At 38.4% G+C, this 25,688-nt stretch overlaps 1 protein-coding gene across 3 annotated transcripts; it reads right to left on the bottom strand.

The window, feature by feature from the left end:
• Nucleotides 1-1,026: 1,026 nt before the first annotated feature.
• Nucleotides 1,027-25,640, bottom strand: Pld (Phospholipase D). 3 transcript variants are annotated; one of them, XM_069499345.1, is made up of 20 exons: nt 25,397-25,640; nt 22,965-23,171; nt 20,287-20,443; nt 18,684-18,956; nt 18,021-18,141; nt 17,486-17,637; nt 16,756-16,887; nt 15,506-15,654; nt 14,425-14,660; nt 13,721-13,825; nt 12,995-13,134; nt 12,274-12,438; nt 11,103-11,608; nt 10,345-10,477; nt 9,485-9,593; nt 8,953-9,123; nt 8,105-8,271; nt 7,037-7,277; nt 5,696-5,902; nt 1,027-5,239 (listed from the first exon to the last, which is right to left on the bottom strand). In XM_069499345.1, exons 2-20 carry the CDS (start codon nt 23,137-23,139, stop codon nt 5,009-5,011), a joined length of 3,570 nt encoding a protein of 1,189 aa, XP_069355446.1. In that variant the 5' UTR covers nt 23,140-23,171; nt 25,397-25,640; the 3' UTR covers nt 1,027-5,008. The 3 variants fall into 3 exon arrangements, with proteins under 3 accessions (XP_069355446.1, XP_034825499.1, XP_069355447.1); XM_034969608.2 differs by lacking the exon at nt 25,397-25,640 and adding an exon at nt 25,055-25,226; XM_069499346.1 differs by lacking the exon at nt 25,397-25,640 and adding an exon at nt 24,968-25,045.
• Between the last annotated feature and the right edge of the window lie 48 nt (nt 25,641-25,688).

Below are 25,688 nucleotides of genomic sequence, written 5' to 3'. Positions count from 1 at the left end.
ACTTGCACCCAATAAGAACTAGCTCCTAATAAGGACCACTGTAAAAATCCCACTTGTTATTTTTTAAACAACTTTTCACTTGCTTTGTGCTATACCAGTCATAGACAAAATGCAGCCGAGCCATCTCGCTTGGGCACCACCATTTGGTGTCATGCAATGGTTGGAACAGTGTTTATAAAATAGATGCGCCTTCTTTTGTTTATATCGGTGAAAAATCTTTTTTGATTCAGGTTTTTATAGAAAATTAGATTTTGATCATTCAAAGATAGAACGCAAAGGGAACTAGGTACATTGTTTTACTTAAGATTTTTGCTTCAAAATGTGATTCTTTGCCACGATGTTGTAGGTAACCCTAATAACGCCCACTATATGGATTCGAATTAAGAGCCGGTCCTTATTAGGAGACCTGTCCTAAATCACAAATCCAACTAGGACTTTAATGATACACAATTTTACGGTTTGCCGTCTGTGGTAAAAATTTGAATATCTAGTAGTTTAGCAATAAAAATCTACGTATGTAAGTATTTGTAGTTTTAATACTCCTAATAAGGTCCATCGTGTGTATTGAATAGTAAAATGAGGTTGATTTTCCTTAATTACTGTTAGTACCTAACAACTAAAGAAAGAGTCATTAACTACTGAAAAAATAAATCATTGAAATAAAATTACTTTTATTCTTAATTTGCAGCTTGATTTACTTAATAAGGCCCACCTAAGTTTCTGCACAATTTGCATGCAATTTACCTAATATTACTTAGTAGTCATTATTTAATAACCATTTTACATGAAATGTAATAAATTATAAAATAATTAAAATTTAATCAGTTTTATTATGGCCCTTATTAGGAACCTGGGTAGGTACCTAATTTGGCCAACATAACCCTTTTTTAAAAACTGCTTCTTAAACAGTTAATAAAAATCTAGGTCAACGGGAAGTACGCCGTAGGGTTCCGTTTTTCCTTTTGAGGTACGGAACCCTAAAAAACAACAATTATTCCATATAATAAACTTTATTACTTTCATCACAATACAAAACATTTGAACAAGACATAAACGGTAAAACAGCACAAACATTAATAAGGTACTTTGATAATTTATTAATAATTAATTAAAATTTACAAATAATAAACAATAATAAAAATGGTTTTGAGACAATTATATTTTTACATGTTTTTATTGCGATTCTTGACATAACATTTTTAATTACATTAAATAAAATAATAAAGTTAAATATTTATGTTGTAACATTAATCAATAATAATAAATATATATATATTAGTCAAATCTTAATACATAATAAAAATGCTGTACCTAACAAAATGCCAGGATTCATAGAAATAATACTAAAATAAAGCTATATTTCTATAGCTCTAAACAAAATGGAATGGAAGCTTAGGGTTGGAATTATGATAGTAAAAGGTACAGTCGGCATCAAAAACGTTCTAATTGTAGGTACATAAAACTGTTAGGCCGCGATTACAATTCACGTAAAACTTAGGTAGGGTAGAGTCAGCAACAAAGCCTGGTTTGCACCCGTCCACATAGTCGCTTGTACTGGCGGGTGTAAACCTAGCTTTGTTGTTGGCTGTACAAGTGTAATAGCGGCCTTAGCGTAACAGTATGGCCACCACATTTCCACTTGGAAATGGAAAGTGTAGGTACTTACTTAATGCATAATTTTGAGAACGCACTCGCCATATTAATTGCTATGTTTCAACTGTCTCATTAAGGACTAAAATCGTAGGTAGGTACCTACTTTTGAAATGCAGTTGACACATAGAGCATAAATGGGAATTGCGTTCTCAAAATACAGGGTGTAAGTAACCAGAACGCTGGCAAAAACGAAGACAGGTGATACTACTGATGATTACTGATATGATACCACAAAAAAAAAGTGTGAAAAAAAATATATAAAAAGTCCTACCATTTTGTAAAAGCTTTCGATATATTGAAAATAAAACATCTGACTGACGCAAGAGGCCAACGAACGTTGCGTAAGTAGGCCACTCGGAGTCATTACCACGTCGTAGGCGGGGCATTGACCCGAGTTTTGCACGCTATACAATGCGGGTTTGAAAAATACTAAATTACTAAAACTACAAAATGAGGCAAATTATTATTGATATTGCATTGTATTTAGGTACCTAGTATAAAAACAGCGCTAAGTTTTTGCTAGAGTTCTGGTTACACCTGTATATGCACTATAAAATATGTTCATTAAATAGTATAAAAACCAACCAGAACCGTATACCTATTTTTCCTACCTACAATAACGTCACGTGATTATTAGGTAAGGATTCAAACTTCAAAACTTTAGACCAAGTTGAGAGAGTTTTCACATTATTCCAAAAGCATTAATACTTAGGTTTTTTATAAATAAATATAATCTCATAAGAAATTATCTAGAAAAAACTTCATAATAAATTAATAGGACGACTAATTAATTACCTAATAGGTAATTAATTTTGTTATAATAATTCTAAATTATTATCTTTCTGGGGTCTACCTGGTCCAAAGATTGCCCATCGCCATTCAGCGTAGCAATGGTGCTCAGCTTGATAGGCACCTTTGTGCCTTTGGTCCAGGGGCAAACCCGGGGCGGACTATTTGACGACGTGGTTAGATAGTAAGGTTTATTAATATAGGACTCTTGTAAATATTGATGCATTAGTTATATATCTGTTATCTTTATTTTGATTATTGTTCTAAAAGTAAAATTAGAAATTTATACATATATTATTGAATATCAATTTTCTTAGTAAACTGGTAAATATTATTTTATCTAGTCTAGCTAGGCAAGTAAGTAGGCACTTAAATACAAAAATGAGGCAAAAATTCGAATGACGTTTTCAGATACAGGTACGTATGAATGGAAATGAAAACAGAATGTATTTAAAATGTTAGAGTTTAGAGGTAGATCAAATAATATTATCGGAATGTGCAATAAGAATAAGGGCGCATGTTCACTGAAGCGAAGATGTTCTCAACAAACCAATCACATTATTAATGACTACTGGTATATTGCCTCCAAGCAATTTAGCGTTACGGTACGATGCCGTGTAAAAATCCATAAGGGTGCCGCTGTAATAAAAATTGTCATACTCCTTCCAAGTTAGCCCGCTACCAGTGGCGTGCAGGTCATAGAGGCTTAAATGCACTGCTTACCCCAGTTGTATCAGCTCAATGCATATTTTTCATTATGACCTGCCAGTAAACAGGTTCCTACCTAACTAATGCCTACTGTAGCTTAAAAGTCTGTGCACGCCACTGCCCGCTACCATCTTAGACTGCAACATCACTTACCACCAGGTGAGATAGCAGCAAAGGGCTAACTTGAAATGGAATTTAAAAAAGACTTCACACGAGTGGGGTGTGAAAAAGCTAGCAGACAAACTTTCGCGTTTATAATAAATTATTAGTATGGATAATAAGGATGATTATGTAATAAAATTGTCACATGATCAGCTGTCAATAATCTGATTGGTTCGCTGAAACGCCTCCGCTCCGCTTCGCTTCAGCGGACAGGCACACTAGGCCACTTATGCCTTAAGAGAGAGAAAGAACATAGGCTTAAAGATATCGCTTTTATTCTTCATGGACCTATTTTCTTTGTATATAAAAGGAAAAGCTGACTAACTAACCGACTGACTGACTGATCTATCAACGCACAGCTCAAACCACTGGACGGATCGAGCTCAAATTTGGCATGCAGATAAGTAGCTATTAAGACATAGGCATCCCATAAGAAAGGATTTGTGAAAATTCAACCCCTAGTCCGCGCGGACGAAGACGCGGGCATAAACTAGTATAAATAGATACATATGTACAGAAATTGTAGTTCGCCCCGAACGGATTTCCCCCGCTTCTATTCTTGGAGGCGTGAGAAGACCCCTGGTGTCAAATTGTAGTAACTAACTTATTCAAATTTGTAATAAAATGTCATAAGCACCGTTTTATTTTATAAATAGCACAAAAGTAAGTAGCAAATATTTTAAGTATATTACTTATTTGTTCATATAGGATTCAATTTTATTTAATAGTAAAAATTCTAAAAAAATACAGCTCTGTTATGACCCATAGGCAAATACTGGGGGCATCATAATATTTCCTGAATTCAAGCCTCAAGGTCACCGCACTCCGCGTGAGGTCAACTTAAGGATATTTGAATGAGATAAAAATTAAAAGTGCATCTGCTAAGGTTTTGCCGAGTTACTCTTCTCAGTAGAACCTGCTTTCCGAACTGGTAGTAGAGTATTGAGTAAATTGTCATGCACCATAAATTGGCCAACGTAAATAAATATTTTTTATTTATCTAAATAAAATCTACATTGTTTTATTAATTCCCAATGTAAAGCATTGGGAATCACTACCCATAATATTATAAATGCGAAAGTGTGTTTGTTTGTTGGTTTATTGGTTTGTCCTTTAATCACGTCGCAACGGAGCAACCGATTGACGTGATTTTTTGCATGGGTATAGTTAAAGACCTGGAGAGTGACATAGGCTATTATTTATCCCGGAAAGTCAAAGATTTTCCACGGGATTTTTTAAAACCTAAATCCACGCGAAGTCGCGGACATCAGCTAGTGAATTGATAAACAAGGTAGATTTTATTTATGAGAGAAAAATCTATCCAAAAAGAGATTGTCATCATACCTTCCATGGATATATTTATGGGAGACAATGGCACTGATTCTGATCACAACTAAATTTTAGAGTATTCACATCTTTTTCTTATCAATGTAATAAGAAAGGGACAGACATTTAGAACTGTCAATCCTCGTGTCCTAAAACCGTATAAACCTATTGTTTAAATTTTGTAAAAAAATAATTTAAAATTAATTTCCGTCCTTTTTAAGCAATATTAAAAAGAAAAAGATGCAGATAACATTTAGTTAATAGAAAAACATCAGTACCGACGCCAATGTCTCGTTGCAAAGGAAATTGAACTACATGTCAACTACAAAGCCTTCGATAAGGTAGATTTTCCCATATCCGGGTAAAAAATCTACGTCCATAAAGATGTTGGCATCATCCCTTCCATGGATGTATTCCTCGGAGTCAAGGTCTCGTTGCAAAGGAAATCTAGCGGCATGTCGACCAAGAAGCCTTGAATAAGGTCGATTTTCCTGTACGCGAGCGCGGGGTCTTTATGCCAGAGTGATTGGTTGTGCTCCTCTTGATATTTCTTTAGCTCCGCGAAAGTGTGTACCGCGTCTGTTGGTATCGTATTGAAAACCTGCAAAAATATATAATAATTGAGTTACTTATCCATAGTAATCTGTTAAAAAATCAAATTAGACATTTTTCCTTTCTTTTCTTTTCGAAGGGTTCGATCCCGGGCACGCATCTCTAACATTTCAGAGCTATGTGCGTTTTAAGTAATTTACATTTAAAGACTAAATTTTAGTGCACGCTACAAATTTAAATTAAATTTAGAACAATCAAACTGTGTCTGTCCTTTTCATATTACATTAGTAAGAAGAGGATGCGAATACTCTAAAATTTAGTTGTGCTCAAAATCAGTATACGTCCCGCAAATTGCTATTCCGCTGGAACCATGTCTCATTAACATCGAAATAGACGTCAGCGGTCAGCCGAATTAAAATATACCATCAGCTCGAAACTTCATTCTAGTGCTGACGTCACTAAAATGGCGGCCACGCGTATTAGCAATTTGTCTAAGAAAGCATACCTCCTCATAAATCTCGGTGTTCCGCGTGGACGTGGCCTTCCAGACGTGTCTGTAAAAGTTGTCAGCGCAGGGGTCGTGCAGGCCCCCCGTGACGTCATCGTACATAAGGCCCAAGTGTTCGCGGAACAGGCGCCTGCGCAGCCCGCCCGCCACGCGCCCGCACGGGAACGGCTTGCCGTTCATCACACCGTCGTCGAATTGTTCGTCCTGGAAATGTTCGGCTTGTTACGGTTGTTGAACTGCAAGGTTAGCATAGTCCGCACAAAATGAGAACTCACTCGCCATTTCAGCTCTGTGTCTCTGTAACTGTCATGTCAAAAGTACCTACGATTTCCCTTCCTAATTCTAAGGACTAGCTTATACTCGTCCGCGTGGACTACACCTACCTATAAGGGGTTGAATTTTCAAAAATCCTTTCTTAGCGAATGTCTATGTCATAATAGCTATACTCTGATTTTTAGTTCGGTGGAATAGGCTACTTGACAATTTTTTTAAGTTGGTCTTAAATGGTTAATATTTGTCCTATTATATCAAAAAAATTAACACTATATTTTTTTGCGCCCTAAAAACCGTAAAACTTTAATTTAAAAAAATATTTTTCTTAGACAGGTGAAAACACTGTCGGCCATGTTTGGCCGATAGATTATCTGTGCTCTGACGTCATGCATTTGTAAACAACAGTATAACCACAGCGTTTTTAGGGCGCAAAAAAATATAGTGTTAATTTTTTTGATATAATAGGACAAATATTAACCATTTAAGACCAACTTAAAAAAATTGTCAAGTAGCCTATTCTGACGATGTCATTTTTATACATCAGGGGAGTTATTTGTATGAACAACAGTGTGACCACCACCTGAAGTTCGATTTTAAAGCGAAGCGTTAGTCGTTACCAATTTTTTTTTGATCGATGCATTGAGGTGTTGGTTGTAGACCGCATCTTGGCTCGTATGGGGTAAGAAAACGAGCTTATTAAAAATATTCTCAGGCTAAAACTCCTTTAATGTTACAGCTATGACGTCATTTGATACCTGCAATAGAACCGCAATCTCGGAGTCCCGTTTCCCGATCATGCTTCCACAGATGACGTATCGGTCGTCCGCGATCAGCAGTTTGGAGTGCACGTAGACTAGCTCTGTGTTTGGTTCGCCGTCGAGCGATGCGTGTGTACGCAGACCGCGGAAGGTGATAATATAAGGTTACTGAGTTTTTTTTGGTCGATGCATTGAGGCGTTGTTTATGAACAGCGCCTTCACTCGTATGGGGTTAGAAAACGAGCTAATTAAAAATATTTTCAATCTAAAACTCCCTTAATGTTACAGTTGTGACGTCATTTGGTACCTGCAATAGAACCGCAATCTCGGAGTCCCGTTTCCCGATCATGCTCCTATCGTTGATGTTGGCGCTTCCACAGATGACGTATCGGTCGTCCGCGATCAGCAGTTTGGAGTGCACGTAGACCAGCTCCGTGATTGGTTCGCCGTCGAGCGATGCGTGTGTACGCAGACCGTGGAAGGTGATGTAGGTGGATGGGTCTGTCACACCTGCTTCGTAGAGACGCGTGATTATTGCTTCTTTGCTCCTGAAATATGCAATTTTTTTTTTTTTTTTTATAAAGAATATTAGTCATGTTAAATGACTAATATTCCCCTTTCCTCTCCAACTAAGCGTCAGGCTTGTGCTAGGAGTAGGTACGACAATAGTGCAACGGGCGGGGTTTGAACCGTCGACCTTTCGGTTTCCAGTCCACTCCTTTACCGGTTGAGCTATTGAGGCTCAAATATTCATGCTTATACATGTAAAGTTTTTGATCTAGTTCCCTCCTTGCCGTTTTATTATTAGTATAGGATCCCTACTACCATACTACTAGTATAGGATCAAATCAGAAATGAGGAGATCAGTAGAACTAGAGTAACCGACATAGCTCAACTGGTTGCAAAGCTGAAGTGGCAATGGGCAGGGCACATAGTTCGTGGGGTGCCAGCCAGGTAACCTCCCAGTGTGCCTGGGTGCTGCTGGTCCCTTTTGGATGCCTTCGGGCATCCGAGCCTCTCGGCCGGCCGTCCCACATACCTTCCCTCCAGTTGGTTGGCTGGCTTATTAGCTGGCTGGCTTCCAGGAGGGGGGGATGCGTAAACGGATTTCCCAGCGTTGAAAAAAAAAAGGGCATATAGTTCGTAAAAACGATAGACGTTGGGGTCCCAAGGTGCTGGAAAGGCTACCTCGCACCGGAAGACGCAGTGTTGGAAGACACCCCACTTGGTGGACGGACGACATCAGACGAGTCGCAGGAAGCCGCTGGATTCAGGCGGCGCAAGACCTGGCATGTGGAAGTCCCTAGAAGAGACCTATGTCAGCAGTGAACGTCTATCGGTTGATGATGATGATTGTCTAAGGGTCAACACAAACCTGCTGATGCTCTGATAGTTCCAATGCGTGACGGCATGCAGCGAGGTGCCGGAGGGCCCGCCCACCTCGCCCTCGAAGCCCGGCAGTAGAGGCATCACCACGTACACGCGAAACGTCTCGTTAGCACGATGGGCGCGCATGATGCGGTTGAACAGCGCCTCGCCTATCTGTGGTGATATACGATAAAGATCCCATGCAAAATGATTGATTAATTATTATAGGAAGAATATAGTAGATTATTTGAAGCGGCATACGGGCACCGAATACACTAATTACCCCATCACCCCCATTAATAACAGATTTATGTGATTTTGAGAGTGACACAGGCTACTTTTTAGGGTTCTGTACCTCAAAAGGAAAAACGGAACCCTTAGAGGATCACTTTCTTGTCTGTCTGTCTGTCAAGAAACCTACAGGGTACTTCCCGTTGACCTAGAATCATGAAATTTGGCAGGTAGGTAGATCTTATAGCTGACATTTGGGGAAAATCTGAAAACCGTGAATTTAGGGTTAGATCACACAAACAAAATTAAATTGTGGTCATGAACTACTAATTAGTATTTTCAACTTTCGAAGTGAGTGACTATATCAAGTGGGGTATCATATGAAAGGTCTTCACCTGTACATTCTAAAACAGATTTTTATTTATTTTTATGCATCATAGTTTTTGAATTATCGTGCAAAATGTCGAAAAAATACAACTGTAGTACGGAACCCTCATTGCGCGAGTCCAATATCCGACTAGTTTCGAATCCACCCTGCTCCCATATATTGTCAACCCCTCCACTTCTTTTGTTTCTTCGGCACCTAAAGAAGTTTCATTTCAAAAAGTACGATCTTGTACAGACCTGGTTCCTCACAGTGAGGCTAGTCCTCGACAGCGTGATGAAGAACTGGTTCTCGATGTAGACGTAGTGCTGCGCGCGCGTAATCGTGTCCACGTAAGCCTCGTGGATGCTCTGTTCCACTGTATCGGGGTCCAGAAAGCCGCACGACCAGCAGGAGACGCTGCGTAACACCTGTTCGTACGAGATATCTAAATATATATATATATAGGCTTAACTGACTGACTGATCTATCAACGCACAGCTCAAACTACTGGACGGATCGGGGTATAATTTGACATGCAGATAGCTATTATGACGTAGGCATCCGCTAAAAAAGGATTTTTGCAAATTCAACCCCTAAGGGGGTGAAATAGAGGATTGAAATTTGTGTGATCCACGCAGACAAAGTCGCGAGCATAAGCTAGTTAAATAATAAAAAAAATCCGGCATTAGGGTAAGCCCGACAGAAGCGAAGCTTCTACACGTATATTTCTATAAATGTAATTTTGACTGGAGAAAAAGATGGAGAATTCAATGTTAGGGTAGCACTGACCTGACACGAAGCGTTGATAAAGTCAAGGTTGAGCAGTTGTTCCAAGTCTTGCAGAGGTTTGATGTCGGTGTACGTTTTTGGTAATAGGTACGGGTAGTTTGTGTTTTGTCTGAAACAAAAGGTACTTGACTAGTATGTTCTAAAAAGTAAATAGTACATTGCTGTCCAGGACTGAAATATAGCAATTGACGGCTGAGTAATATTGAAAGGGCGAGGTCAAGCCGTGTACTTCCGAAGTGATTTTAGACTCCTGTGATGTGATTTTCGACTGGCTTCCTCGTCCTTTTTAACTAAACGAGGTCGTTAAGGGTGCCTTCAAAATTGCCGCAAGAAGGCAGCGGGGCTGCAGCGCTGCTTTGTACATCCATATAAACAGCGCGACTGCAGCGCTATACCTGTGCCACGGCCGCGCGTCAGTTCATCGATCGAAATTATACGGAGACAGCGCAGCCGCAGCGTTGAAACCACGCTGCCTCCACGCGGCCACTTTGGGGCAAATTAGAAGGCACCCTTAAAGCTATTTCGGCCGAGACTTGTATAGTACTTTTCTCACATTTGCCTGCGGGTCTTGCTAACACGCTGCTAAGTCAGCCCAACAACCTCTCAAAAATCTGATTGGTCGACTAAACACGTTTGCTTCACTCCGCTTTATTGGACAGGCACTCTTTATAGCATACGCTATGTTCCTATCACTTGCTTTAACGGTGAAGTAAAGTAAAGCAGGTGAGGATAGTTGCATGCCTGAGAGTTCTCCATAATGCTTTCAAAGGTGCGTGAAGTCTGCCAAGTCTTACTCTGAGAGGAACCCGTGCTCTGCACCGATAGGTTGATCATGATCATGATGATGATGATGCTCCTACCTGGCTTTCTCCAACTTGATAGCATTCCACCGCTGTATGAAATGCCTGGCTACATCGCGCGCGGCCGCGCCCTGCACCGCCACGCCGATGTCGTGCCACGGCATTCTGGGCGTTGTGTTCCTGTCCACTAAGTCTGAAATCGCGAAATGATACTTCTGGGTAAGCCTATAATACTTAGAAGTACAAAAATAATGTATCGACCTTTAGCAGGAGCTAGCGGATTTGTAGAACATTGGCACCGATTTCGTTGTTATAAATCGGCATGGGATTATCTGAATGTTTTAGGAAGTGTCAAGAAATGTAACCTATGCAAAACTAATTTAATTAGTAAGTTTTTTTATACAAAACTAGCTTATGCTCGCGACTTTGTCCGCGTGGACTACACAAATTTCAAACCCCTATTTCACCCCCTTAAGGGTTGAATTTTTAAAAATCCTTTCTTAGCGGATGCCTACGTCATAACCAGTGGCGTGCTGGTCATAGAGTGCTCATTTTTCATGATGACCTGTCATTAAATAGGTAGTTAGCTAACTACTGCTTACCCTAGGTTCAAACCCTGTGCACGCCACTGGTCATAACAGCTATCTGCATGCCAAATTTCAGCCCGATCCATCCCGTAGTTTGAGCTGTGTGTTGATAGATCAGTCAGTCAGTCACCTTTTCCTTTTATATATTTAGATTAGTTTTGTCGGATTGGACCAGTGCACAGTGGCAAAAACGGATTCCCTAGTAAATTACATAGTAGAAATTTTTCTCACCTACAAATGGCAGATCCAAATTATTAAAGTCCTTAACAATAAAATTGACGTAGTCCTTTCCGATCCACAATTTTGAGTTCCCCTCTATGTCTTCCAAGGTTTTTTTGGTACTCTCAGTGATCACTCTGCCTTCGATCACTTGAGCTAACGGTGCTGGTTCAGTTATAGACCTTGGCCTGATGCCTAGAGCATCCGTTAAGAGAACTTCGTCATTAGAACGAGCGTATTTCTCAGCTTTTTTTCGTTCTGAATCGTCAAATTTCTGTTCGTTAAGTTCTTCTTCGTATGGAGGGTAGATAATACTGATGAATTCTTTTCCTTGGTCCTTTATTTTGTCAAGAACGTTCTTTTTTTGTTCTGAACCGTCGGGTTTTGTGTCGGTCGGTGTGGCCAGTTGTTGCAATAAATGGTCCCCAGGCTCCAACACTAGAGATTCAGGTTTTGGAATGTCTTCTTTTTGTACTTCGTCGGTGGACTGGGTTTCTTGTAAGTCTTCTTCTATCTGTCTAAAATATATAAAATACGGGTAGTGAAGTACGCAAGATTATAGCTCGTCTCGAAAGAAAACTATGTTATGGGAGCTTTAGGTCCCGTATATCGGCAAAGGTCCCTGTTTGATACCCCAGTTTAAAATAAGGGATTTTCAAAAACTTTTTTCAGTTTTTGAAAAAAAAACTTGGTACATAGTTCCTAATGCGCTACAGACTGTTCATGGCTTCACTTCAAAAACTAGTCGAGCCCTAACGAAAAAACCGGCCAAGTGCGAGTCAGGCTCGCGCAACGAGGGTTCCGTAATTCAGTCGTATTTTTTCGACCTTTTGCACGATAATTAAAAAACTATGATGCGTAAAAATAAATAAGAATCAGTTTTAGAATGCAGAGGTGAAGGTCTTTCATATGATACCCTACTTGTTATATTTATCTTACTTCGAAAATTGAAAATACTAATTATTATTAGTTTATGACCACAATTTTTTTTTTGTGTGATGTAACCACAAATTCACGGTTTTCAGATTATTCCCCAGATGCCAGCTATAAGACCCACCTTCCTGCCAAATTTCATGGTTCTAGGTCAACGGGAAGTACCCTGTAGGTTTCTTGACAGACCGACAGACAGACAGGCACTTAGCCGGTTTTTTTAATAGAGCTCTTGGCTAATAAGTAAACTTACATATTGAGTCCTATAACTACGTCCCTGGATGATCTGGCGAGTTCCATGGCGGCTTCTATGCCGTTGCTCTGTGACAGATACAGCCGCGCGCCGGGAGAACTTGAGGTGATCTTTTTGCTCTTTATAGAGTTCTTTGGTTGAGCGATGTTGCCGAGGTCTGTTAGTCTGTGGAGCGGACACAGAATATCAGTTTAGTACGATACATATCGTCAAAAAATACGACGGCCATTTTGGATTTCATTACATCATTTTCCTAATCAACACCCCTGAAAATCCTCGCAAATAGGACCTATATAGATTTCTGTACAACTTGAAAAATATAACTGCCATCTTGGATTTCAAAATGGATATCATTTTGGAGACATAAAAGTAGTTCTAAATTATACTGCCTTTTATATAAGCTTAACTTTAAAATATAAATAAATAAATTGAGATAAATTTTAACACCTTTTTTGGATATAGTTACATAAATACTAAATACCTACTTGTTACCACTACTATTTTCAAACTACAAATCAATTCAACGAGATGAATGTGACTCAAGTGTTTTCAATGAAAAGTACACAACTTAAACAAAATCTGGAGGATAGAATCTAGTGACTCACCGAACTATTATCCTAAGAAAACTTTTAACATTATGTTAATAATAATCGAAAGGGGTTACGGCCCTCAGCAATGAGGATTACAACACAGAGATTACTATCCTAACTTCCTAAGTTACCTATGCTTGTGATCGTCCCATCGCCCGTAACACAAGTCGATGCCGCCAACAAAGGCGACGGTCTGGTCCACCACGACGATCTTCTCGTGATGCGCCCAGAAGAATATACCTACTTTGGCGTGGTCCGGGTGTCGAAACACCTATATGATAAACACAAATAACTATAAATTGGCACCGATTCCGTTGTCTTTCTCTAAACTAAATTTAGAGTATCTTTTTAACAATGCTAAAAAGGGAAAGAACATGAATTTTACATTTAAAGACTCTAAATTTTAGTGCACGCTACAAATTTAAACAGTAGGTTGCTAACTGTAGTGCGCTAAAATCACGGGTTTTACCATCTAAAACTTAAATTTAAAACTGTCAAACTGTCCTTTTCATATTACATTAGTAAGAAGAGGATGTGAATACTCTAAAATTAGGTTGTACTCAGAATCAGTACTAATTTACTATTATAACTTTTTATAATTATAACTTTACCACTGTAACAATAATATTATGTAACTTTACTACTATAACTTTTTTGTAACTATAAATACAAATAGTGAGTCCATAAACTAAATTTAATTGTTTTCCCCTTGATGTTACAATTTACAATACCTTGTATCTATTGATTGACGGATACATCAGTAGAGTCTTAAGAATATTTTAGGAAGTTACAATACATAATAATTTTATGGAGCTACTAAAACATATATTTTCCGTATCAAACTTTGAGTCTTGTACCTTAATGTTTTCGCTAGCTAATCTACTTTTACTGTAGAAACTGTTGATACCCAGTGCCATCTCCACCTCCTTGTACAGCATGATGCACACCTTCACGCCTTGCGCCTGCAGACAAAAACATTATCGCTAAAATAAGCAAACATCAAGTCTGCTTTTCCGTAATCCATACTAATATTATAAATGCGAAAGTGTGTCTGTCTGTCTGTCTGCTAGTCTTTCACAGCCCATCTGTTCAACCGATTTTGACGAAATTCGGTATAACGATAGCTTGCATCCCGGGGAAGGACATATGCTACTTTTTATCCCGGAACATCAAAGAGTTCCCACGGGATTTTTTAAAAACCGAAATCCACGCGAACGGAGTCGCGGGCATCAGCTAGTTAACGAATATTTCTTATTCTGTAGCCTAAGTGTAAAATATTAACATCTTAGAAACATCTTAAAAAAACCGCTTTGGAAATCTTCCTGAAATATTTTCGTCATGTTAAATGACTAATATTACCCTTTCCTCTCTAACTAAGCATCAAGCTTGTGCTAGGAGAAGGTACGACAATAGTGCAAAGGCCGGGATTTGAACCGTCGACCTTTCGGTTTTCAGTCCACTCCTTTACCCGTTGAGCTATTGAGGCTCTGCTGTCATTGATTGTCTGTCATTAATCATTCTGCTCATTATTCAACTGTAAAAAATTGCAGAGAAAATTTACCGCTTTCCGCTTCAACAGTGTGTCTAGTCTCCAGTAATCGCCATTGAGAGCAGGCCTTTTCAGGTATATTTCTGGGCTCAGCCACCAGTCGGCGATGAATATCTCCTCCCTGGCCAGTTCCATGGCATCTGCTACCGCTGAGAGGTACGCGGAACCGTCTACTAGTGTTCTGACGGGGGTCGCGGCTCGCGGCGGCGCGAATGAGTGATGCACGTTTGGGAACGTAAATTCACGGGCTGGGCAAAACAGATAAGCAAAATTGAAATATGCTAGACGATTTTTTTTAAATAAAAATTGCCACCAACTGGTGTAAAGTGATTACCGCCACCCATGAACATTTGCAGTACCAGAGGAACCGCCAATGTGTTGCTTGTCTTTCAGGACTTTGTTGATCCGCTCCTTGAATAACCCCATGTTGTAATCTAATGGGAACATCGCCGAAAGGAGGTTGATTCTACAGTTTGCATGTGGAAAAAAGGATCTCAAACAAAGGGCGATCGAAGTGCACCAGGCACCCAGGTGGTAAAGGTGAGAAACGATAAAATTAATTTGTGGAAGGTAGGGTAATCGTTAATATTCATATTCATAAATGTTGAAATTGTTCTGTGGTTTAGATTTTAGAATTTGTGGAACGACACGATAATTGTATAAAACTTTGTACGACACTTTTTGTTCGTATGAACAAAGTTTAAGGCGCTGTGTAACATTTTCAATTATTGTGAAAGGAAAATGGTTTGTTACCAAATTCTCAACAATAAAGTTACGTTCATTCCAGACATATTTTTATCGTAATATACCTAGTTTAGATAGAGAAAAATGGGGATGAAAAATAATGAATATTTTCGTCGTTTTCCTCAATGAAATACTACTTATATTACAATAAAATATGTCTAAAATGAATGTAATTTTATTGTTTAGGACTTTAGCCATATTTGTATACCTACTGATTCTTTCACAAGCATCGAAAATGTAAGAATGCGCGAGGGAGAACACTTAGTTCGCGACAGGTCGATCATCACAGTCGACAATCGGGGTATTAGGTAAGTCGAGGGGGGGAGCCTCATCAGGATGATAAACTTACCGGATTGGTTGGCGACAGTCTTCAAATACAGCATCCACTCTTTGCTTTTCCTCTTGGTCCAGCATTTGATCACCATCTGTCTGCTATTGTTCAGGATCTGCAATCCGTGACTGAGACCAGTGGAGTACATCCCGCTTGATACTTCAAACCTAAGGCAATATTAATATTTATTTACTAGGTCAAGGCAATGACTGCAGGTGTTTTTAAAATCCCCTTTGGTTTTTGGAATAGAAATAAATAAATTCTAGAGGACCTTTACGCACAGTTGAAGTATACTCAACGCGCGCGAGATTTCATTTTTGAAAAGGAGTCGGCAAAATGTTTTTGTATCTTAAAACTTGTTATCGTAATATTTTGACTTACGATTTTGTTTTCAGCTGCATGTAATAATAATTAAAAACAGATTAGTTATTCCGAATTTTAATGCAAGAAAAAATATTTAAGATTTATCAAATAAATAACAAACACAATAAATGCTCTAAGAAACTATGTAAAATATATAACTACTTGGCCAGCGCGGTAGACTATGACCAAAAAAATTTCTTTTTGGCCATAGTCTAAAATTCTGAGAGGAGACCCGTGCTCTGTAGTAAGCCAGCGATGGGTTAGTCATTATGATGATAATATATAACTAGCATATTACAAGTTTTAACTTATCATTTCATAAATTAATATTTGAGGCTGATTTGAGTAAAATAAAGAAAATATAGAAGTCTTCATTTGACTGAAATATAAATGTAAAAAAATATAAATCTTGATTTGAATTTTGGTAGACATATTTTTACAAGTCATGATTCAAAAATTGTAACGTCTATAAATAAGAATTTTTGGCGTATTTTTAATGTCGGTCCACGGCCGAAAATTTACGAACAACTTAATAAAGTGAATAATCAAATTCTCAAGAAGTAAACGATATAAAATAGCTAATAGTGTTCGAGAGAAATAAACATTACTAAAAGGATTATGTATGTCTATAATTTTATTGAGGAGCCTACCTTCGATTGTAAACAAGTGTCATAAGTGAGAAAACGTATTGTTAGTTGTAAGAATTATTGTACTTTTAGCTTATTGAGTAATTAATTTAATTATTATAGATTTTATGCAAGGAATGTCTTAGTTTTAGATTAAGCATGTTGAGTTAGCCTGTAAGTGAGTATACATTGATAGTCCTAAGTTTTATATAAAGTCGTCATAATTAATTTTCTTTGTATACCGTTGGCTTCCTATAAAATAAAATAAAATAAACGTACCCTTGATCAAAAAGCATGATGCCTTTAACGGTTCCGTCACTCGGCCGTACGTAGCCGAAGAACGTGTCTTTCACGAAAAACCAGCGCTCCTGCCATTTCGCGCACACCAGCCCCGTGCAGAAGTAATTGCATCTGTAATAAATATCCTTCTTATTAACTACTAGCTGATGCCCGCGACTTCGTCCGCGTTGATTTAGGTTTTTAAAAATGCCGTGGGAACTCTGATTTTCCCCGGTAAAAAAAGTGCAGTGCCAAAAGCCAAGTGAGAGTCAGGCTCGCGCAACGAGGGTTCCGTAATTAGTCGTATTTTTTCGACATTTTGCATGTTAACTCAAAAACTATGATGCATAAAAATAAATAAAAATCAGTTTTAGAATGCACAGGTGAAGACCTTTCATATGATATACCCCACTTGTGTATTATTAGTTTATGACCACATTTTTTTTGTGTGATGTAATCACAAATTCATGGTTTTCAGAATTTTTATGTGCGTTTTAATTAATTAAATGTCACTTGCTTTAACGGTGAAGGAAAACATCGTGAGGAAACCTGCATGCCTGAGAGTTCTCCATAATGTTTTCAAAGGTGTGTGAAGTCTACCAATCCGCACATGGCCAAAACCCTTCTTACTCTGAGAGGAGACCCATGCTCTGTAGTGAGCCGGCGATGGGTTAATCATGATGATGATGATGTTTAAAGTATAGCATTTATCTGGTTACCGCGTTCTGACCTGACACACACCATATTGCCGAGCAGGCCGAAGCAGTTGCAGCCCGCTTGGCCCGGCCTAGTGGAGCCTGTCCTCTTCTGTATCATGCCTTCCTTGCCCTTCGTGCCCAGCTCTGTGATGAACGACAGTTGTGATACTTCCAGGAACTTCACCTTAAATTAAGGAAACATTTGGAACTGAAGGATTCTACCTCTACAGCATTGTTTAGTAATGATTTGTATAAACATACCAGAAGTGAAACTAAATATCAATCACAACGCGCAGAGGCATTCGAGGGGTTTACCTTTAATAATAACCTAACTGCAATATTAACTTGATTAGAGCACAATAATTGCTATTGCCACCACTCAATCAAAATGGCGACCTAAACACAAAAAGCATTTAATAGTCGGTCGAGTCTCGAGTCCCGGTTCTCGTTACACCCGGTAAAGGTAACAGCAAAGAAAAGATTTTACGAAAATCACGCAGGTTGGTGATGAAATATTGGAAACATGGAAAGAACTAAGTATTAAAGTATAAGTTAAAATGTACTAACCGTTTCATGATGATTTCTGTAAATGGATATGTTGAGTAGATTATACAGATATTCTTCGAGTTGCTTCATACGTAGTTGTATTCCTTCGTACGTCACCATCACCTCTGGTTTCCGAGGAAACCTACAAAATATAGATCATGTAAGACTTTTGTCAGTTAGTGTGTGTGTGCAGTACATATGTAACAAAGCTTCATTCAAAATTAATTCCCTAGAATTTTCCATACCTGGGCATAGGGTTGCCAGATCTTAAAGCCGAAAAGCCGAACAGAACAGCCAGTTTAGCCGGACATTTGGGTAAAAAGGCCGGACAACCTTAATTTTTCAGTCTTAGTATAACAAAAAAAAAACAAGGCTTTTATATTTTTTACCTTAAAATATCCTCAAATTCTAATAAAAGAACAATAAAATAAATGAACCAATCTTTTTTTAATAATCACTTATTAATACTACTTATTTCCAAAATTAAACAAACCGAATGAATGAACCAGTCCTATTTAAATAATCATCATTCTTCACACCTACTATTATTGCAAAATTTAAAAAATGGCCAAATTTAAAAAGCCTAACAAAAGCCGGACAGGCCGGACACCGTCTAATTTGGCCGTACATGCAACCAAAAGGCCTGACTGTGTCCGGCTTTATCCGGACGCCTGGCAACACTACCTGGGCAAAGCGCCTTTTCGTTTCCTAGGCCTCCCTTCTCGTCGCTTAGTCGAGTTGCTCCTACGAACAGCTTCCAAGGCTACCTTTTCAGCTTTTTCCTCACTTTCGAACGTATTTTTGAAACTGGCTCGTCTGGACTTGTGTGTTTTAGTCGGGAACGGAATTTTAAGGGACGCCCTGTATAAGGACAGTTGCTGGTGTAGATACAGGATGTGCTTGTAGCGTTTTTTGATTGTCCATGTGAAGTCTCCATGTTGAAGATTTATTGTGTATCTAAAAGAAATATAATATGGTCAGCATAAGTCGCTAAACGGCTCTGGATTCCGGGTTTTCAAACCATGTCGGGAAATTAAACTAGTTAACGATTCAAAAGCACTTGTAATAAGTCTACTTGAATAAAAATATATTCTATTCTATTCTAAAAATCCACGCGTTGCCTTTGGTAAGCCAATATGTAACACATTTTGATTTGATAATTAGAATTTAAAGATATGAGAGTAGATAAACTATTCTACAGTAGCGGGTTGGAAATATTGCTACTATATCATTCATCACCACTACATCATTAAATTACAAGTTCAACATCTGACAAACAAAGAGTACAATAGCACCCAATTTCAATAAATGATTTGAATTTATTGTGCATCAAACCTTTAGAAATAGATTTCGGCTTCATAGAGTGTTGTCTCTGTCACTCATACCTATGTGACCTTTTGGAGATAATGTTCTACAAAACCGCTATCTCTTTCTAAAGGTCGTTAAATATTTCCTGCCGGGTACTGTAGAACCATTAATTTAATAGACTATGTTTGACAGTTTTTCTTTAACAAAAGTGGCCTAATAAAAAGTCTCTACTATAGTTTAATCTAAATATAACATCACCCACGCGTATCTTTCCCACGGTTTCACGGTTAAACCAATAAACCTTGCATTAGGAGAGAGATTTTTATATATAGAAACCATTAGATTAAACCAGTTAGCAATAATTGACGCAACAAATCTATTTACGGCGAGCCGCCAAGCTATCAATGGGTCCCTATCTAGAGACAATCTGATGAGTAATCGAATTCTATACTGAAGGTACATTTTTCCACTGTATGATAAACGGAATTGATTACTTCTTGTGACTACTAAGGTAAAAATAGGAAATCTAAGAACAGCTGTGCTGCATTAGAAGTTTATTTCTTGGTTGATTGTATTGGAAATGATTAGAGACAATGTAATTAAGCTGTGATAGCCTAGTGGTTAGGACGTCCGCCTTCTAATCGGAGGTCGGGGGTCCGATCCCGGGCTACGTGCCCGGGACAAACAAAAGTACAATAGTATCCAATTTGAATAAATTATTTAAATTTATCGTGCATCAACCTTTAAAAGAGGTTTCGGCTTCGTAGAGCGTTGTCTCTGTCACTCATACCTATGTGACGTTTTGTCAGTCTCAACGACAGAGACAACGCTCTACACAACCGCTATCTCTTTCTAAAGGTTGATGTACAATATTTTCTGCCGGGTACTGTACAGAGCATGGCCCGCTTCAAGCTCTTACGCCAACTGTACGCCGTGCAATAGAAATCTTTAGGAGTATTAATAGAAAAGCTCTACTTACAGATTAGGATTGAGCAAATGTGTGGTAACGCTCCTCTCGTTCTCCACGAATCTGACCTTTATTTCAACTCCCGGAATGAACACTTTCCTGTGCACCGAATTGAATTTAACGGGAGGCGCGTGTATCGCTTTGTATGGCACTGAGGTAGCTAGTGGCGCTGAAAAGAAACATATTAGGTATTAGATATTGGATATGGAATTGGATAACTATTGGAGTAAGCGACTATAACTTTTCAGAGTTGCTTTAATGTTGAAGGAAAAAATAGTTAGGAAACCTGTATGCCTGAGAGTTTTTCATGATGTTCCTAAAGACGTGTGGAATCTGCTAATTTGTACTTGGGCTGCGTGGTGGACTATGCCCTAAACTACCATTCGATTACATCATCCCTACTACCAAATAAGATCGCAGTCAAGGGATAACTTGCATTGGAAATTTAAGTTGAGATCTACAGATAGCGTTATATCGTTGACATAAATCTGTCTTGTTTTAATCTATGGTTTTAACTAAAACTTAAGTCAAAGTCAAAGTACACTCTATAGATCTCAAGCCTTAGAGTCGTAATTATTCTAAATCTGAGCATAATGCATTCTGTGTAAAAACTTGTAGACTAACAAATGAGAATACTTATAGCAAATTGAAACACTGGGAACATGAAAAGTTGAAGATACCGTTACTACCGCCTTAAGGATTTGAAAAAGTCCATATTATAGGTAGTTATCAATTTTATCATCGACAATCGACATAGACAATTGATAGATAAATAATGTAAGTAATATTAAGTCCTATATGATCAATTTAATATGATAACATACAAACACCTCAGAGATTATTAATTAATCGTCCATTTACCCAATCACAATATAATAGAAATTGATTATATCGGCTAATCATAATAAATCTAATCGTATGAATAATCAGTATTATTCAAGTGATATTTTTCTAAGAGTTATCATAGCTTTATAAACCATTCCTGACCGAAATTCGACTATGGCAGCCAACTAGCCAAGCAGGAGATAAATAATGCACACATAATACATCATATTAAGTGCACTCTCTGTTCACTGACTCTTATGCGATCATGTGTCACTCCGGATGGGACAGCAATCCAACACGACCGGAGAGAGGCGAGATGAGAGACGAAGATCAGGCGCAGGACCAAAGGCTTTATGTGCTCACCGAAGCACAGGCACAGTTCACGACAGTTAGTTACATCTTAAAACAGACTGACTGATCTAGCAACGCACAGCTCAAACTACTGAACGGATTGGGCTGAAATTTGGAATACAGATATGATGACATAGACATCCGCTAGGAAAGGATTTTTGAAATTTCAAACCCTGAGCGGAAAAATAGGGGATTGAACTTTTGTAGTCCACGCCGACGAAGTCGCGAGCAAAAGCTAGTTATTTAAAATGGCTATACTGTAAATTTTCCCAAAATGCAGATCGCTTGTCGCACCGCACCGTCGCTGGAGGGACATAGCCATGGCCCTTGACTAACATTCCCCTTTTCTCTCCAATTAAGCGTGAAGCTTGTGCTAGGAGTAGGTACGACAATAGTGCAAGGGGTGGGGTTTGAACCGGCGACCTTTCGAATTTCAGTCCGCACTTTTAACCGTTGAGCTATTGAGGCTATTCCCATGGCCTTTCGGTGATAGTTGCATGTCAAGAATGAAGGCCATGAAAAACATGGATTATTCAATTAACTGACTCATAAACGTTGTCAAACAGATACAATTATATTGCTTTCATATAATATCTATTATAAGCTGATAAAACAAATGAATCATCGAAAGTAGAAATTCCTTACGCGGCCGAAAGTAATGTACATCAGTCTTTAGAATGACATTTCGGATTTGTAGAGCGTTGTCTCTGTCACTCATACCTATATGATGTTTTGTCGGTCTCAACGACAGAGAGAGTGCTCTACAAATTTGCCTTCTGTACATTACTTTCGACCGCGTACTGTAGGTATACTGCGCGACAGGTTGAGATGGCAATCGGGGTATGAGGCGGGGAGACGACTCGTACGTCACCCGTGCTATCCCGCACCGGGTTAGCGCGGAGGCTGTGCGGGTGTGCGGGGCGTCCCCACCCGATTGCTATCTCTACCTGTCACGTACTATACTTATAAAAGTTAAAATGATATTTCGCAAGTAAATCCTTTGTTTATTTTTGCAAACTAAAGTAAAATTGGCGATAGCATAATATATTTACTATTTACTATCAATTTGGCACATGAAATGGAGTTGATAACCTTTTGATTAACTTGAAACCTCTATTAACCTATTTTTCTATTCATGTTCAGTCTTCTAATAAATAATTCATTGAAAAAAAAATCAACTTCTGTTCATACAGAGTAATTCGCTGTTATCTGTTGAGGGATTCCATCCTCCTTCATCAGATCTTAACTACATAGGATTTAATTACATGAAATCAAGCTGATAGTCTCTTTTACAATGCAAAAAGACTTATTTAAATTGGTGCAGTTTTCATGGAAACAATTTAGTGCTTGTAATATTTATACTCTGTACTCTGACGCTAATCGTTACTTAAGATTGAGTTAAAACAAGACAGATTTATGTGAGAGATATAGCTCTGTCTCGTTTTAACTAAACTTAAGTAGGTAACTATTAAGCGACTGAGTATGGCAGTTAGCTTAGGTCAGTAAAAACATACCAGAAGCATCTGTCTCCTCTTTATGCTTCTCTACATCAATCACCGACAAGGACTCTGGGACTGCTAGGCTCTCATCAAAGTCCGAGTCCAAACATGGTGAAGACAGTGAGTCCAAGTTCTGAAACACATTCTGAAAGCAGTCCCCTGGTGTGGTGGTCGGTGTGGGAGTCTCCATTCCGTAGTTTGTGTAACCGTAGAGTTCTTCATCTGAAAGAAAAACTTTTATTGGTTTTTTTTTTAAATTTATAGACTAGCGCTTGGCTGCAATCAGACCTGGTGGCAAGTGATGATGCAGCCTAAGATGGAGCGCGCTTGCCTAGAAGATGCCTATTCACACTTGACTTGAAGGTACCCAAGTTGCTAGATGATGGCTGTGATTTTATCTAAATGGATTTAGGTTATTAAGAATCCTGTAGGAACTCCTTGGTTTTTCGAGATATAAGTAGTAGTAGTAGTAGTAGTAGTAGTAGTAGTAGTAGTAGTAGTAGTAGTAGTAGTACCGATTTTCCATGGGCCATGAAAAGGTAGCGGACAGACACAGTCACATTAAATAAGTATCTACCTAATAACCATAAGAACCGATGGCAGATGGGGCAGACGTGTTCTGGAGTGGAGACCGCATATCAGAAAGCGCAGTGTAGGACGACCTCCAACCTGCTGGACTAACGACTTTAAGAAGGCTGCGGGGAGTGGGTGGATGAGAAAGGCGGAGGATCGTGTGTGGTGGCATGCTCTTGGGAGGGCCTATGACCAGCAGTGGACGCAAACAGACTATGGTGATTGATAATAACCATATTATTATTAAGTAAATTACTTAAATTATAACTCGCTAACTATGGGCCTCATAAGAAAGCTCAGAGTCACTCAGCGGGCGAAGGAGAGAGCTCTGCTTGGAGTTTCTCTACGTGATCAAATCAGAAATGAGGAGATCGGTAGGAGAACTATAGTAAACAACATAGCTCAACAAGTTGCGAAGCTGAAGTGGCAATGGGCAGGGCACATAGTTCGTACAACCGATAGACGTTGGGGTTCCAAGGTGCTAGAATGGCAACCTCGCACCGGAAGACGCAGAGTTGGAAGACCCCCACTAGGTGGACGGACGACATCAGACGAGTCGCAGGGAGCCGCTGGATCCAGGCGGCGCGCCGCCGCTGCGCAAGACTGTGGCGTGTGGAAGTCCCTACAAGAGTCCATGTCCAGCAGTGGATGTCTATTGGTTGATGATTATGATGATGATGAATAAATTATAATTATAATTATATGTACATATATGTAGATCATTGTTTCGTGAAGTGGACTGATAACAGTCATTGCTATTTTTGTGCTTATTATTGTAGGTAACGGGAAAGGCCCAGTTGTATTATTAAGATAACTATGGATTTTCAGGTGACTATCCTTGATATTTTGATATATTTCCATATTTATAAAGATATTTTAATTGTTTGGTCAGTCAGAAAGTAACCCTGATTTCTAATAATAATAAAAAAAAATAGTTTTCAAGAAATCAAGACCTAATCCATACTAATATTATAAATGCGAAAGTGTGTCTGTCTGTCTGTCTGCTAGCCTTTCACAGCCCATCCGTTCAACCGATTTTGATGAAATTTGGTACAGAGATAGATAATTTTTAAGTACAAACTTGGTAAACTAAGCCATGTTAAATCTATTTAAAAAAAATTGAATCTTATTAGGAACTAAAAAGTTATACGAGGTACTAAAATGTAACTGATTACTGTGGTTAGTAAGTTATATTGTTTTTGTCTATTTCAATAATGTTATAACATTGTTAAAATGTTCTTTAATTTATTATTCAAGTTTGTTTTAAGTACGTAACCAAGGGATTACCATAGTGATTAATTATTAAAAAGTGTAGCTTAGTAAAAGCCATAACAATTTGTAGGTACATATCTAAAATTACACGATTAAAATTTTGAATATATCGCATTCATAGTTGGCGATACATAAATCGAACGTTGTAACACCAATTACATCTTATAGTAAACCTTATTTCCTTGTTTTCCACTATATAAATACACCATATGTTAACAATAAAATAGTAAACAATCACAAACACTTCACACACACACTACCTCGCTTTATAAGATTGTGGAAACTGAGTGTAAAATCTTTGCGTTCCATGTTTTTCTTGTCCTCAACAAAATCCGTTTTCACGTCACGGTATCCACAAGGATGCTGATATGTAATGTTCTGCCCATTACACAGTATGAATTTAACACTTGTGTACATAATCTATGTTGATAAGATAAGTTGATGCGATTTCACGATACAGTTGTTCTACAGCGTTTGTCGTATTCGGTTTATGTGAAAAATCAACGATTGTTTTTTGGAGAAGATTTTTCACGCTTCACTGAAGGCTACGACCAAGGTTTCCAAGTTAAACACAGTGATAAATAGTAAAAAAAAGTACTTACAAAACTTTAGGTACGAGACCGATGTTTCGTTTGCCGTATTTCTTGCATTACTGAGAGAAACTATGATATTATTATGAATACGGATGAAGGTATGAGAGGTTAGATTACTTATTATCTGATTCACTCGGTTAATTACTTGTTTGCTCAAGGTTTATTCTTTTATTGGATTAATAACTGAGTTGAGGAGGCCTAGTAGTTTATAGTTAACTTTTTTTTATCCATCCTTGAAAAGTTTCTGACCGCTGACGTATGACGTACCAATAACGATGACGTCAGAGTCGAGTATAATTTT

Source organism: Maniola hyperantus, chromosome 6, assembly GCF_902806685.2.
Source record: "Maniola hyperantus chromosome 6, iAphHyp1.2, whole genome shotgun sequence".
Lineage (NCBI taxonomy): Eukaryota > Metazoa > Arthropoda > Insecta > Lepidoptera > Nymphalidae > Maniola > Maniola hyperantus.
This window is presented reverse-complemented; position numbering and strand designations above follow the sequence as displayed.

Excerpts from the sequence above, each read along its gene's own strand:
- Pld (XM_034969608.2), bottom strand. The coding sequence starts at position 25,211 with ATGTACACAAGTGTTAAATTCATACTGTGTAATGGGCAGAACATTACA. Across the intron at positions 23,172-25,054 it reads CCACAATCTTATAAAGCGAG|ATGAAGAACTCTACGGTTAC; the intron begins GTAGTGTGTGTG and ends TTTTTCTTTCAG. Across the intron at positions 5,240-5,695 it reads ACACCGAGATTTATGAGGAG|GTTTTCAATACGATACCAAC; the intron begins GTATGCTTTCTT and ends ATATTTTTGCAG.